The sequence below is a fragment of the Bos mutus genome, chromosome 7 (genome assembly GCF_027580195.1).
Source record: "Bos mutus isolate GX-2022 chromosome 7, NWIPB_WYAK_1.1, whole genome shotgun sequence".
Lineage (NCBI taxonomy): Eukaryota > Metazoa > Chordata > Mammalia > Artiodactyla > Bovidae > Bos > Bos mutus.
In genome coordinates this window covers 66,005,064-66,021,958 of record NC_091623.1, presented here as the reverse complement: position 1 = coordinate 66,021,958, position 16,895 = coordinate 66,005,064, and the positions used below count along the sequence as shown (strand labels likewise).

The following is a 16,895-nucleotide window of genomic DNA, read 5'->3' as shown; positions in this document are numbered from 1 at the left end:
ATGGACAGAGGAGCCTGGTGGGAAGGCTACAGTCCATGGGGTCACAAAGGGTTGGACATGACTGAGTGACTGAGCAGATAGCCTCCAAAGAGTTAAGTTTCAAGAACCCTATCTAAACCACAATACAGATTTCAGATTCAGCTGTACAAATAAAATACAGTGTTGAAACATAATAAAGATGAGTGTTGAGACTGTTGTACTGGACATCTCTCTGCCTGCTGTAACTATGTTGTCTCATCTCTTGCCCAGAAAGATCTTTATTATTAAAAATAAATAAAATCAAAATTATTTCCTTATCTCTCTTTACTAATCATTTGTCATCTATGAGAATGTTTCAAAAGCCATTTTCATATTTAATAGATATTGATGGAAGGCAATTCATTTGCAAATTGGACTTCAATAAAATAAGCTTTAAAAAAGTCATTGTACTTCCATACCCTTACAAGCACATTTCTTCAGCTTGCAGTCTCGGAAGGAACAAAATCAAAGCTGCTTGAGCAAGTTTCCTGGCTGGAGAAAAAGCTAGAAGCTCTGGACTGTAGGGAAGACAGTGGAGAACCATACAAAAAATTGGTTCTTGCAAAAGACCAGGTATGTCATAGAAGAAGAATAATATTTATTTTAAAAGTTACCTAAACATATGAGCTGACAATCCTGTAGTTATTTCTGGCTGGGCTAGAAGTTCATATTTAAGTTCAAGATGGTAAATCACAGTTTTTGTATTTGCTCAATGTAACTGTATTTCCTGATAGAATATTCACATACAAAAATAAACTTTCTTGGTGATATTTTTAAGTTTGATATGTATTCTTTTGAATCATATTAAGTGAATATCCTATTTATTTTATAAGTGATACTGACTATACAAATACTTCATAGTTTTCAATTGAACTTAATCAAGCAATAGCTTCTTTCTGGGTAGTGAAAGAAGTTGATCAAAACATTTTTCATAGACTTTTAATAAATTACTTTATAAGAAGTAACCAATTTCTGAATCTTAGGACATTTATATATGTGTCATTATGTAAATTTATCTCTTGTTCAACCCATGTTGTTTTGTATCTGCTTTTGTGATAGAGGGATGGATAGATAGATAATCTGTATCTATATATAGGTATATATATCTTCACATTAAAATATATCCATATATTCCAAAGGCAGATACCAATTCATTGGGTCCCACATGTATGTATACATGATGTGATATAAGATAGGTTAACTTTATTTTCAGTACATCAAGCGAATATTATTTTTCCCAATCATGACCTAGTTTTTACTATATTCATATACTTTGTTGATGTGTTCTTCCATGGAGTAGAAGAGAGAAAGAGATGGGAGCGATGATCTATTTAATGATGATATTCAAAACATCTAGCTAAGATAATGCTCCCATTTGTAAAATATGAGAACCAGTACATATTTACATCTGGAACACTTTGAATATGTAAAAGGAAGAGTTACACACTTTGTTTCTAAACTCTACCCCTTTTCAGTGCATTGAGAAATTACAAGCTGAAGTAGAAGCTTCCCAGGAGCAACTTGCAGCCTATGTAAGTGTCTTCCACTTTTTTCATCCTTTATTTTATATCATTGTTATTCTGCGAATGAACAGAAATGTTTCAGAAGTTGTAACTATAGTCTCTCCACTGCAAACCAGTCACAGGGCTAAGAACCAGCATTTTTACTGCCTCTATAGACTTGTTTTCCATAAATAGAATTCTGATTTACACTGATGATAAAAATTGCAAGACTGAGTTCTTATATATAACCAGATGACCTAGTCAGATATGATCAGGATAAGAGAACTGGAAACTAAGGGTAGAAAAACAAGCAAGCTGGGGTAGTTGTGAGTGAATAGAAGTGGAAACTTTAGACACCTCTCCTATAGGCCTAGGACAGTTCTTCTTGAACTTTTGTACATGGAGAAGTATCTGGAAAACTTTTCAGAACAGTTTTCTGTATGCCTAGGATAGGACCTGAGAATATGTGCCTCTAGGGAATGCTGGATTCAGATGCTGCTGCTGCCCATCTTTAGACCATATTTTGAGCAGCATTATTTTATATATAGTTATTTTGCCCCAGTCTTCTGGTTTTTAGGCTAATGACCATATGAACAAATCAGATAATGAACTGCCAATTTTCTGCTACAAGTCTTCCCCGAGAGAGAGAAAGACCCTCTGAAGTTCCAGGGGAAATTTCATTTATACTTTACCCTGTCTTCACTTAGAGAACAGCTTAATGAACATCTCCTGCCACAACAGCCTTGTGGATCCATGTGCATAAACCAATGGCTGTGGTCCTGTCACTGCCCCTTCTCAAGGATCTGAGAATGCCGGGAGTGTTTCCTCAGTCATTCGCCATCCTCTCAGTTATCTCCTCCATCCACATCCCGCGTACTATGGAATGACTTATTGATTAAGAAGAGTGGCCAGTCACCTTCCATGGCCAGTCTGAACAACAACAAACTCAGACCAATCTGAGAGACTGAAGCCCAGAAGTCCTGGAGAAAAGACTGCAGAATAGTATATTCTGATCACCAGCCCTTTGAGGTTTGCAGTGATCTGATTTGGATAAAAACCACAATAGTTTCCCCAGTTTTTGTCCTGGGGTAGAGAGTACTCTTGCCTGGAAAATCCCATGGATAGAGGAGCCTGGTAGGCTGCAGTCCATGGGGTCGCTAAGAGTCGGGCACGACTGAGCGACTTCACTTTCACTTTTCACTTTCATGCACTGGAGAAGGAAATGGCAACCCACTCCAGTGTTCTTGCCTGGAGAGTCCCAGGGACAGAGGAGCCTAGTGGGCTGCCATCTATGGGGTCGCACAGAGTCGGACATGACTGAAGCGACTTAGCAGCAGCAGCAGAGAGAAGCTAATCTGCAGTGGCAGTTAGCAGAGTTTTAGACTAAATTTAGATTCTTTTCTGGCCTTGTGTGCTCAACCGACCAAGACTGAACGTGACTCAGGCCTACACTGATGACACTGTGACTGATTCAGATAGAAACATCTCTCATAGCCGAGCATTCTCTCCCTGACGCCTCCCCCCTGGCCTGCCTTTCAGGGTACTGGATAATGACTATTGTCAGAGGATGTCACCTCACGCCAGGTGGATCCCTACAGCCATTCACCCAGGGGGTTTGTAGCTCAGAATGTTTTAAGGAGAGAGATTTGCTAAGGTTCGGTTATTAGCTTCCAGCATCTCTTCACGAAAACCATGAAAAATCATGGTCATGGGAGCCTTCGGGCGATTCCTGCGGTGTCTTCTTCCACTATGTAGCTTCTGCAGCCGATTCCTGTTTCATGCTGGTCCTGCCCCAGGTGTGTCTGAACTGGGAGTGCTCCCTTGTGTTAGGGTATTGATACCAACCAACGAGATTTCTCCTGTGCAATTGTCAATGCTCAACTTATAATATAGCAGATTAATCATTAAAGGTTTGCTTGCTCATCAAGAATATTTAAATGAAAATCATGTTAATAATAATGTTTACTGAAGCGGACCATGTGTTCCCTAGGTGATAGGTGCTTTATGTATTACCTATTTTACTTCTCAATACAACTCAAAAAGGTGAGCATTATTTTTCAGATAAGAAAACTGAGTCTTAGAAATTAGATCATTTGTCACACACATGTTGATTGTGAAAGCTATGCTTTTGCTCTCTCAACTTGCTACCTCTCTAAATTGTATTTCCCACACACCATTGGAAGTGTCAAACATGTTGATAAACCTTCTATCTTTAGTCTCCTTTCTCTATCTACTCTGAGTGATTAATCAGTTCATAATTCTTCAACTCTTCCTTCCATGCAAATAAGCATACCTTCCTCCTCTACCAAGTTCTATCTTAATAATCTTCTGATCACAGCTCCTTAGTGCTATAATGAGCATTTCTTAAAACACTGTTCCTGGAAAAAAAATTTAAATTATGTTAATAGGTATTCTGAAAAAAAAGAGAGACAGGCATTGGAAATAAAGTTAAATTAAATATGTTCACTTCCTGCAGGATTTATTAGTGTATAATCAATCTCCAAAACAGGGCCAGAGTATGTAATTTCCCAGTGGTGTTTGTCCTCGAGTGACATTTTAAGCATACAACCTTGGAGATTGCTGGTATACTGCATTGAATCAAAACTCTAGGTTTGCTAAATACAACCTGAATATCTGGTGGATATCCTAGGTTCAGCACATACAAAGTCAAATTTATCATTTTTTATTCTTATCTCTTCAGTGTGTTCGTCTGTGTTCCCTAGGCATGGTGAATAATATCACAGTGTTATTATATACTGTAGATCCAAACTTAAAACAGTATTAAAATCCCACCTGTTTCTGCTTGTACCTCATATTTTGCTAATTGTTGCCTCTGAGTATACTTTTACAAGTTATCTCACTTCCATGTCTTTGATTCCATTGTCCTGCCAATCCCTAGCTCTTTTTGACCATCATAGATCTCAATTATTGCTACTAGCCCCAAATTATCAACATATTCAAGTTCAGAGCCCCCACTACCCCTGCCTACCACCTCACCCAATCACAGTGTAGCCCACTTGCTCTCACACCATCAAGCCCTGTTTGCAGAAGAGAGAAAGGATAAAAAACTGTATGAAGATTTGATGTGGGGGCAGAAAACCAAACAGAGCTGGAGGTTAACACTCATGGGAGAATGAAATGTCCTGGAGGATCAGAGAAGAGAAGGGGGATGAATGGACCAAGGTGTGGGAGTGGAGCCCTGAGGATGCAGTGAGGAGACACGACATCAGAAGGCTCCTGGGAGTGCTGGAACGTTCAAGATTAAGAAGTAACCAAGAGTATTAATGAGTTTTTCGAGCAGTTTGGACTTACACCACCTACAGTATGTGAGAGTCACATATAGAGTCTAGAATTTCTGTCTGGCTGTGCCTCCCAAGTGTAACCCTTCTGCAGGATGTGACCACCACCAGGCTCTCCTGGCTTCCTGCTACTCTGGAAATTTTCCCACAGGACTGTCCCATGCCTAGCCTTCATTTCCCTGTTCTCTCTCACCCCTCTCTCTGCCTCAGTCCAGTAAGCTAGTAAAATAGAGCTGTCACCTTTCTCTACACAGCCAGAGTCTGTCGGTGCCCTGGGACTTTGCTCTCTGCGCTCTCACGGTCCGAGCTATCCTTCTCTCTCCTTTTTCCAAATAAATGTTATTCTGTCTGTAAGACTTGTCTCAAAGACTAACCTCTCCCTTAGCCCCCAGGGTACCTTCTCTGGGCTCCCTAACCTCCTGTACACCATCTATTTTGGCTTGAAACACTGTGTTTTATCTATTTATTTTTATTGGGGTATAGTTGCTCTATGGCTTCCCTCATAGCTCAGTTGGTAAAGAATCCACCTGCAATGCAGGAGATGGTGGTTCAATTCCTGGGTCGGGAAGATCTGCTGGAGAAGGGATAGGCTACCCACTCCAGTATTCTTGGACTTACCTTGTGGCTCAGCTGGTAAAGAATCTGCCCACAAAGTGGGAGACCTGGGTTCAATCCCTGAGTTGGGAAAGGGAAAGGCTACCCATTCCAGTATTTTGGCCTGGAGAATTCCATGGACTATAGTCCAAGGGGTTGCAAAGAGTCAGAGATGATTGAGAGACTTTCACTTTCACAGTTGCTCTATAGTTTTGTTACTTTCCGCTCACATTTTACTGATGCTCTCTGTTTACATCTCTGTCCACCACTGGACATGAAGGACATTGAGGGCGGCACCAAGAATGTGTGGGCTCACTGCAAATCACTCAATATATGTTGCTTAACTGAATTTTACCCTGATCGTGTCATTTCCCCTGTTCCAATGCCGAGTACTATCACAGTTGCCCATTTTCCCAGAATAAAGTCCAACCTCCTGACTATGGCTTTTATCACACTGAAAATGAGGGGCCAATCCCTTCTCCTGTCTCCTCTCCATCACACATCTGTGATCCCTGAGTATGGCCATGAATTCCTGCCCTGGGACCTTTGCTCATTTGCAACTGGAATATGTCCCCATCCTTGTGTTCACCAGATTTTTCCCATGCTTTATCAAGATTGTTCCTTCCAGACACTTTTGTCTGACCATCAAACTGGAAGTGATCTCTCCTTCCTTGGTACTTTCACAGCCCTCCTCTGCACCTGTCTTCTGTCATTTGTCACACTATGACCCACAACAGAATTATTTGATGGGCCCAGCTCTTCCCCAAGACTGTGAGCACTTCAAGGATAGACAGCAAGTTTGTTTTTCTTTATGCCTCTCACAGTGTCTGGTTCAATGCTTTGTACAGATTTCATTGAAATGAATTGCTAAAATGGATAAATTTAAAATAAGGTTATTTCGGAATTTATAATAGCTCACTTTAAAATCTCTGGGAAAGTTATTTAATGCAATGTGATTCCTTAGAAATGCCAGTTACATAAGGCATTACTTTAATCTGAAATTGATACTTTCAAGGTACAACATGGAAGGGACAAAAAGGTAATGATTCCTTAGAGTGAAAATAAAAGGAAAAAATAGCAGAGAAAGAAAAAGTTGTAAGAAACCTCAATTTCAGAAGAAGTAAGAAGAGCAGATGAAGGACACTATGGTCTTAACATGAAAATTAACAATCCAAGGTCTTAGTTTCTTTTTATTCAGGATTCACTCTTCTAGAAACCAATAGTCAAATTATATTATTATATAATTAAATTGATAGCTATGCAATGTGGAAAAGGTACAAGCCTCAACATTTCAGAGTAAAACTGTCACTGCTAATATTTTGAAGATTAAAATCTCATCCCATGAACTTTAGGAAGCCTTGTCACAGCTTACACTTTTAAAAGATTGCCAAGAACTGCCCCTCTCAGCACACACGTGGACACCCACTTGAGCCACCCACAGGACTAACTTGCCCTGGGCATTTTCATTACTCCAGTCTGCATGATTTTATCTACTTAAGAGACCTATATGGGATTAAACAAATATTTCAACTGAGTGTTTATAATAACTTAAAGATTATTGTCCATATTAGGGCAATTTGAATCAGGACTATGAGTCTTAAAGGAGGGGGAAAAAAATCTTTTAAAATGAATGCCTTTCAAATTGTTGAATTCATTGCTTGCCTACTTGTAGTATTTGGGAAATATAATTACTCATCCTTGTTCATTCTCTCTGCCATCGACAATGTGATTGCCTGCAGTAGTCCAGAGGTTTGCTTCCCCTCACCCCTTACCTCCATCCCAATGGCTAGTTCATCTCTTGGTCTAGCTACCACCAAGATTCGACCAGAGCCCAGAGGTCTATAATATTCCATAGGATTATTCCAAAAGAGAAGTCTAGACGACTGGATGATAAATGCTTGAGTGTGACACTGTTCTTTATTCTGTCCTGTATGCTTGAAATAATTCATGATAAACAGTTACAAATATCCAGAAGAAGAAACCCTTCCAATGAATTACACAGGGTGCTTCAAGCTGTAGGCTTCCCTGGTAGCTTGGACGGTAAAGCGTCTGCCTACAATGCGGGAGACCCAGGTTCGATCCCTGGGTCGGAAAGATCCCCTGGAGAAGGAAATGGCAACCCACTCCAGTATTCATGCCTGGAAAATCCCATGGACCGAGGATCCTGGTGGGCTACAGTCCATGGGGTCGCAAAGAGTCGGACACGACTGAGCGACTTCTCTCTCTTCTTTAGATACATGTGTCTTTGAAATCAGAAGCTCCTGAACTTTCTAAAGTTTCTAAAGACATACTTAGACCTGGAAGCAACAGTCCTGATACTCAGAGTCAGAAGCAGAGGGCATGGAAGGACCACCATGAGTACCATGTCAGAATTTTCTCCAAGAATTGGTTTAATTGCTTCCTTTCCTTCTCTAAAGAAGCTATCAATTCCCATTTTACTTTCCAAAGTAAGGATCCACAAGAGTCACCAATTTAGATCCAGTGCGGACTCCTCTTCCCTAGAATTCCAGGCCCTCTACTAATTAGTCTTTTCCTACTATGATAGAGAACATGGGCCATTTTTGTTGCTGCTGTTTTTTGGCTGCCTAAGCATTCATTAACACTCCCTCCTCAGCAGTACCTTGATATCCTTTCCAAATATGTCTCTCTCATTGTGCAGTCTTGGAAGGCCGATAACTCAAAGTACCCTGTCAGCTACTAGCTGGGAATAGGTATGTTGCCAGTTGGACTCTGAATATTAATTCAGGGGAAGCAAGAGAGGAAAGACACAAGGAACTGATATACCCTACCAGTGACACCCAGGCGTCACGGCGCCGAGCTTGAGCTGCTGGGCCAGGATTGCTCTAGCTCCTTTCTGTTTCTGAATCTGACTCCTGTCCATTTTAGGAACCACCAAATAACCCTAACTAGCTTGAAAAAATTTACCTATTTCTGTATACTCATCAGAATCAGATTTGATTGTTTACAGCTGAGATGCAGTAATTCTTATACTATCCAGATTGTTCTCAAAGTGTGGCCCCAGGACCAGAAGCATGAGAGTCACCCGGGACTTGAAATGCAAGTTTTGAGGTCTCATCGCACACCTTCTGAATCAGAAGCTCTGGGAGTGGGATCCAGCAATATGTTTTTCAAGTCCTCCAGTGATTCTCACGATGGCTCGTGTCTGAGATCACTGCACCGTCCAGCACAATCCCCATCTCTTTCAGCCTAGACTCTCCACTCTCCCCAGTACCATTGTCCCTGGCCAGCATCTCGATGTCACCCTCATAACTCCTGCCTCTGGGAAGCATCTCCAGGCCTCGCTCTTAGTATAGCAAGCCGGGACCATGGCATATGGGACACGTTTGTCCAACTGACGAACCAAAGGAGAACGGTCTTCCTGCTCCTTCCCCTCTAAAGCTCACACTTCTGTGTACTCTAGAAGTATTACCTTGTTCCTGCAGCTTGTCATGACTAATTTTAGGATAATGTGACAGTAATTAATACCTTAGAGTCATACAATAACCTGCACTTTTCTAAATGCTCCCACCCACATTATGTCATCTGTTTTTCACAACAGTCCTGTGAGGCAGGGAGTACTCCACCTTTATCAGATGAGGAAAGTGTGTCAGAGAAGCCTGCTCACAGAAAATAGCTTACATGGAACAAAGCAAAGACCTGAGTGTAGATATTCTGACTCCGGGGCTCCTGTTTCATAAGCATGATTTCACTTTCATTTGAAAATTTTTGCTAAATATATGTGCCAACACAGGTGCTGGTTGTATCAATCAATAAATTAATTATTAATTAATATCTAAAAATTAACGTATTTATAATCTTTTAACTTTATTACCATCTATAGACCTCAAATCAGAGTGAATCAGCTGAGAGACTTTGCTAATGGGATCTGATAGAGTCCTACCTGGAGCCAATGAGGAATGGGGAAATTCCTCCCCTGTGGGTCTTTCTTTTTGAGCCAGACATGTTAATCCAAATGGAAAATTCCTCAGTGATTGTTTATGAACAGAAGCCATTGTTACTAAATGGCGAGTGTGGGATAAATCTCAGAAATATGTTTATTGCATTAGTTGATTATAGTTAACCCTATCTACATCCTACCTTCGTTGGTTAGGTTATCTGGGCTTAATGACTATTTTGAACTTTCATTTGAACCCTTCATGTGGTTATCCCATGGCGCATCTCCTATGTGCTTGCACTGGAGAGATGACATTTCACTGAAGTATGACAGAGGCTTTCCAATCCCACTGGTGAGTGTTGCTGTCAAACATCTCAGTGAGCACGGAAGAAGAGAGTCTGAGCTCTCACTTCACATCAGCAGGTTGCTCATAATCTCTGAAGGCAGTACCCTCTGAATTATGAGCCATTACATAGCTCTCGCCCAGCAAGAAGAGGTTAAATAACTAATAGCACATGGATGAGGCAATATCAGTATAAAACTTTGGAATGCCACCAGGACCTTAATTAAAATTACCTTTTTCTCTCTTTTTCTCTTTCTCCCCTCTCTCTCTCTTTTTTTTTTTTTTTTGGCCTCAGAAAGCCAAGGCACAAAATGTTGCTGTGAGAGCCACTCATATTAGCTGTAGGATCCTCTACTAGTGAAGGCAGACTGAGAATGCAGGGACCTGAGGCCTGAGTTTGGTCACTCAGAACAAGCAAGCCTGGATTCTGTTGATAGCCAGGAGGCTCATTTTCCCTTCTCTAACTGGATATGGGGCCTGTTTGCTCACTCTCCATAGGTGATGAGTAAGTTCAAGATGAACAAACCCCCAAGGACAATCCTTGTCCCTCCAGCGACTTTAGAATCACGGCATGTGTCTGATTTTTGTTAGTCACATACTTGGACACATAATCTAATCCACTTATTCTGTGAATACCTATTAGCTGACTATGCATTTCTTCAAACGTATATTTCATTTACTTGATAATCTTGGACTTACACCAACATCCTCTCAAAAGAATTATACAGAGTTTAGAGGCCCAAACATTTCAATATATTCATACATTTTTGGTATACTCTCTAATTGCTTGTCAAAAAATCAGGTGGGAACAACACAAGATTGTTCCCAGCACTTTCCTCTTTGCTCCTGAGCTGCATTAATCTTTATAAACCACCAGCCATTAATGCTCACACAGAACTCACTCTATACTATTATTATCAGCAGCTACTAGAAATCATGTTATTTGTTCTCTTAATAATTGAAATCACTTTAAGATGAGTGAGAGTCATACCTGTCCATTATGAAGAATAGAGAGATAAGCTATAGATATGAATCATGAGGGTTTTGTAAAGGCCACTGGGCCTGGTATTGGGGCTTCCCTGGTGGCTCAGTTGGTATAGTCTCCCCGCAGTGCAGGAGACCCAGGTTCAATCACTGGACTGGGAAGCTCCCTGGGGAAGGAAATGGCAATCCACTCCAATATTCTTGCCTGGGAAAACCTAATTCCTGCCGGTATAAGAGCAGTAACGGAGAGCTAGTTGCTGGGTTAGGGACTTAGCCCTGCTACCCAGCTGCATGACTGACAAGGGTTTCTAAAGTTCTTCTCTTCCCATTTGTGTAATGAAGCTAGTAGCATTCTTTAGCCTCCTAGGGTGCCATGGAAGATACATAAACTGGCGAAGTGAGGTAATGCCTATGAAGTAGTTGGCAGAGTGCCTGACACATACCAAGGTTCAAAAAAGTTATTAACAGTTATTCCAAAATGGACCGTTGCAGTAACAGTTCCACAATTTTATGGGGTTGTCACAAATAATCTGTTGGAATGAGTACTTCATTTTCGCTGCCAGTTTGTTTATAGAGAGTGCTAGGAAGCTGATTAATCAAAGACTCAAAATTAATTTCTGAGGAGAATCCTGAGTCCGTTAGTACTTCCTTAGCTCATTTCTCCCCCCTGGAGAATGTCTTCTGAAGCCTTTTGTAGAACTATCTCCTTTTGATTTAATTGTGTGTCTGTCTTTATCTCTGATTAGACTGTAAGTTTCTGATTCATGGTGTTTGCCCAGTAGTAGGTTCTCAATAAATATTTGTTAAAAAAAAAAATGAATGAATCAGTTAATCAGCGAGTGACTGAGTGAAGGAAGGTGAGCAGCCTTTTAATTTAAACAGTTATTTCAGGCGCCACAATTTCTAAAACCAGATGTTAGTTCTAGCCCCAACCCAGCTGACCATTTCTACCAGACAGTTCTGTGCTTAACTGCACTCCAAGAGTGATATTTGAGCTCAATATTTAGCTTTGAAAAGCTGGGATGAAAGGAAGCATATCACAGAAGAGTGCCTGAAATAAAGTCCACTTTTCCCTTTCAGATAGATACCCTAAAATCCTTCCTGAATTAAGTGAGATTAGCAAAAAGTCACATTTCTAGACTGCATCAAGTTGTCTTGCTGCTGCTGCTGCTGCTAAGTCGCTTCAGTTGTGTCCGACTCTGTGCGACCCCATAGATGGCAGCCCACGAGGCTCCCCCATTGCTGGGATTCTCCAGGCAAGAACACTGGAGTGGGTTGCCATTTCCTTCTCCAATGTATGAAAGTGAAAAGTGAAAGTGAAGTCGTTCAGTCGTGTCCAACTCTTAGCGACCCCATGGACTGCAGCCTACCAGGCTCCTCTGTCCATGGGATTTTCCAGGCAAGAGTACTGGAGTGGGGTGCCATTGCCTTCTCCATCAAGTTGTCCTAGAATTGCTTTTATTGAATACGAGGGAGGTAGTATAGCATGATGCTAATGACTTAGTTTGGGAAGATTTTATTTAAAAAAAAGTTGCCCTATGGAGTTTTTCAATATACTCACTGTCAGATTATTGTTAAAGACATTTATTATTGTACTAGAGAATATGTCTTTCTGTAATTTCTGTATCAGGAATATTGGCACTTCCACTGAGCATTGGACTTGCTTTTACTCCATGGATTCTGTGCTTCTATTAATAGTTATTTTGACTATCAGAAAGGCTGGAGCCAAGTCCTCTATACCTTGTCTCTAGAAAGTGATAATGTAGGATGTCAGGGCATGAGCTGTATGAACCAACCTTCCCACCTGCTTCCCTACCCTTAACTCCTTCTTAATGTATCTTTCAAGTTCTTATTTTAGTGACTTCTAGTTCAATTTATTTACCTTTTCAATCTACCCTAAATTCTTTCTGAAATGCATCAATAGCAAATTAAACAACAAATCATCAGAAAAGTATCAATAATAAAACTGATTCTATAAAAGTGCCCTGGGCAGTTCTCCCAGAATCGGTACCACTGACTAGAGATATACCATAGATTGGAAGAATCAATATTGTCAAAATTACTATACTACCCAAAGCAATTTATAGGTGGAATGCAATGCCTATCAAATTACCAATGGCATTTTTCATAGAATTAGAACTAACAATTTGTATGGAAACACAAAAGCCCCCAAATAGCCAAAGCAGTATTAAAAATACAGCTAGAGGAATCAGGCTTCCAGCTATCCTACAAAGCTACAGTAATCAAAACAGTTTGGTACTGGCACAATAACAAATACAGATCAATGTAACAGGACATAAAGGCCAGAGATAAACCTATGCACCTATGGTCCTGGGTGTTCATTGGAGGGACTGATGTTGAAGCTGAAGCTCCAATACTTTGGCCACCTGATGTGGAGAGCTGACTCATTTGAAAAGACCCTGATGCTGGGAAAGATTGAGGGTAGGAGGGGAAGGGGACAACAGAGGATGAGATGGTTGGATGGCATCACTGACTCAGTGGACATGGGTTTGGGTGGACTCTAGGAGTTGGTGATGGACAGGGAGGTCCGGCATGCTGTGGTTCATGGGGTTACAAAGAGTTGGACACGACTGAGAGACTGAACTGAACTGAACGGAACTGACCTATGGTCAACTGATATATGACGAAGGAGGCGAGAATATACAATGGAGAAAAGACAGTCTCTTCAGTAAGTGGTGCTAGGAAAATTGGACAGCTACATGTAAACAAATGAAATTAGAGCATTTTCCAACACCATACACAAAAATAAACTCAATATGAATTAAAGTCTTCAATGTAAGGCTGAATACTATAAAATGCTTAAAGGAAAATATAGGCAGAATACTCTCTGACATAAATCACAGGAATATCTTTTTCAATCCACTTCTTATAGTAATGAAAACAGAAACAAAAACAAACAAATGGGACCTAATTAAACTTAAAAGCTTTTGCACAGCAAAGAAAACCATAAAGAAACCAAAAGACAACACATGGAAGGGGAGAAAATATTTGCAAAGAAAGTGACTGACAAGAGATTATTCTCCAAAATCTCCAAAAGCTCATGCAGTTCTACATCCAAAAAAAAAAAAAAACCAAAATCAAATCCAAAAGTGGGCAGAAGATCTAAATAGACTTGACATTTCTCCATAGACGACATACAAATGGCCAAAAAGCACATGAAAAGATGCTCAACATCACTAATTATGAGAGAAATGCAAATCAAAACCACAATGACTTATCACCTCACACTGGTCAGAATGGTCATCATAAAAAAATCAACAAACAATGAATGCTGAAGAGGATTTGGAGAAAAGGGAACCCTCCTACACTGTTGGTAAGAATGTAGATTGGTGCAGCCACTCTGGAGAACAGTATGGAGGTTCCTTAAAAAAGTTAATATAGAACACCATATGACCCAGCAATCCCATTCCCGGGCATAAATCTCAACATGCAATCTCAATGTTCATTGCAGCACTATTTACAACACCTGCGACATAGTAGTAACCTAAATGCCCATCAAAAGCAGAATGGATAAAGAAGACGTGGTACATATATACAATGGAATATTTCTCAGCCATTAAAAGGAACACATTTAAATCATTTCTAACGAGGTGGATGAACCTAGAGCCTATTATACAGAGTGAAGTAAGTCAGAAAGGAAAAAACAAATATATACTAATGCATATATACGGAATCTAGAAAGATGGTACTGATGAAATTATTTGCAGGGCAGCAATGGAAATATAGACATAGAGAACAGACTTATGGACATGTGAGTAGGGGGAAGGAGAGGATGGGATGCATGGAAAGAGTGACATGGAAACTTATGTCCCATATGTAAAATAGATAGCCAATGGGAATTTGCTGTATGACTCAGGGACCTCAAACCAAGGCTCTGTAACAACCTAGAGGGGTGGGATGGAGGGAAGAAGGAGGGAGGTTCAAGAGAGAAGGGACATATGTATACCTATGGCTGATTCACGTTGAAGTTTGACAGAAACCAACACACACACAAAGATAAACTTTCTAAAATGTGAAAGAATAAAAAAAGAAGATGTAGTACATATAGAATATTACTATAATATTAGAATATTATAATACAATACTAGAATATTACAATAGAATATTACTCAGCCATAAAAGAACAAAATAATGCCATTTGCAACAACAAGGATGGAGCTAGAGTGAAGTCAGTGAGACAGACAAATATCATATGATATAGCTTATATGTAGAATCTGAAAAAAATACAATATAAATGAACTTATTTACAAAACAAATATATTCACAGATGTAGAAAACAAACTCTTGGTTACCAAGGGGGAAAGCAGGGAGGGTTAAATTTGGAGACAGAGATTGACATATACACACTGCTGTGTATAAAATAGATAACTAATAAGAACCTATAGTACAGCACAGAGAACTCTACTCCCGACACTGTAATGACCAATATGGGCAAAGAATCTTTAAAAAAAAGTGGTTATATGTATATGTATAATGGATTCATGTAGCTGTACAGTAGAAATTAACACAATATTGTAAATCAACTATACTCCAATAAAAGTTTTAAAAAGAAGCCTTAAGAGAATTAATAAGATTGATTCCATAAAAGCATCCTGGGCAGTTTTTTCAGAACTGGTTCCATGGACTACAGAATCAGTTACATGAGTCTTACTTAAAACTCTCACAGGCTGCTCATTGACGGCAACAGAGTCAGTAGCTATCATGGCAAGCAAGGACCTCAGCCAGGTCCCTACAATTTTCCCTTTGCCAGCTTCATCTCCTGACCTATTCCTCCATCCCTTCCCTTTGAGTATCTTGATACTCAAAGATAGTGCTGATTTGAGGGTTTGGAATTCACTGACTTTACCTACAGGCCTCCATCTCTTCACGAATTAGGCTCTTGCCCCTACTTCAACCTCTACTGGCCTTTCAACAAGCTTTACACAAGTCCCCGGGAAAGAATCTCTGCTGACTCCTCAGACAGAAACTCACCTTCCCTCTAGTCTGCATTCTATGGATATCTCTTTTAGCCTTTATTCTACTCCATTAGTTGAGTCCTCAAGTTCTAGAACTTGACTTTATTCACACATAGTTCTTGACACAAATAGCTGTTCCATAGATGCTTTGTGGAGTGATTGGACAAGTAAATGAGAGAACATATCTGTCTGTAGATGATGGCTGCTTTTTAATGTTAATTTTTAAAAATGAAACAACAACAAATCATGTCCCTCTAGTTAGCAGCAAATGATCTAGAAATACCACGAAATTCTTTATAACTTTATCCTATTTTCAAAAGGGAAAAATAATAATCAAATAAAAATTTATATCTTAAATAAATATAGCCTGGCATTTATGAATATTCAGCTTTATCTCTTCTCTTGATATAATTTATACTGTTATTAAACATTAACTATAATGTTTAATTTAACCATACTTATTTATTTATACTCTAATTTCACAAAGAATTTGAGATGGTCTATAAAAATACAAGGATGAAATAGTTGAATTTTTTAAAGCATATAAATAACCATAATTGAGAAAATATATATTGAAATAAAATAGCAATAAAAGAAGAAAAAATAGAGTATTTCAGTTTAAGTCATGAATTTCCTTACAGTACAGTTGCAACAGAAATATAGCTTTGGTCTTCTGAATGGTCAAAGGCAAAACAGGGAAAATAATCAACTAGTTCTTATGGTATTAGGGGGAGGAGAGGTTATTACTTATTTTCTAATGAGTTAATTCTGAAATGAGTTTTTGTTGGATTTCATATAGAGGATATTGAGAGATATAGTGAAAGGGAAAAACCCATCAAAAATATCAGATCAGCAAGTATATTAATAGATTTTATATGACTGTTTCTATAATTTCCATTAAATGAAGCCAAGGGCATAACATGCAAATAGTTAATCTTTACTCATTGTAACTATAGCTGGTTGGAGTGCATATTTTTTTAATCCCCAGCTATTTATAATAACACAAAAAGCAAATTCAACTGCATTCAAAGGCCAAGTAAGTAATGCGAGAGAGGGAAGATGGCCAGGACAAGTCATATGAATCTGGAAAGTGCATGATTTACATAAAAGTGAGAATAAAACCCAAGTTGGCCAAATTATCCAATTTTTCAGAAGATGAAAATCCAAATTTTTAGTGAAATTTTTTTCATAAATTTAGGCAATTATTTCAAATAAAATAGAATGCTCTGTATGGCAAACAAAGCACATTTATAGGCATCCTAAATAAGAACTTGATAGTGAAT

General features: G+C 39.3%; 1 protein-coding gene across 1 annotated transcript in view; it reads left to right on the top strand.

Moving 5' to 3' along the window:
- CCDC192 (coiled-coil domain containing 192) overlaps positions 1-16,895 on the top strand; it is a 212,291-nt gene that overhangs the window by 59,124 nt on the left and 136,272 nt on the right. Inside the window, exons 3-4 of the mRNA XM_070374845.1 lie at positions 460-591; positions 1,494-1,550. Coding sequence (XP_070230946.1) covers positions 460-591; positions 1,494-1,550 — 189 coding nt within the window. The remainder of the gene's footprint in view (positions 1-459; positions 592-1,493; positions 1,551-16,895) is intronic.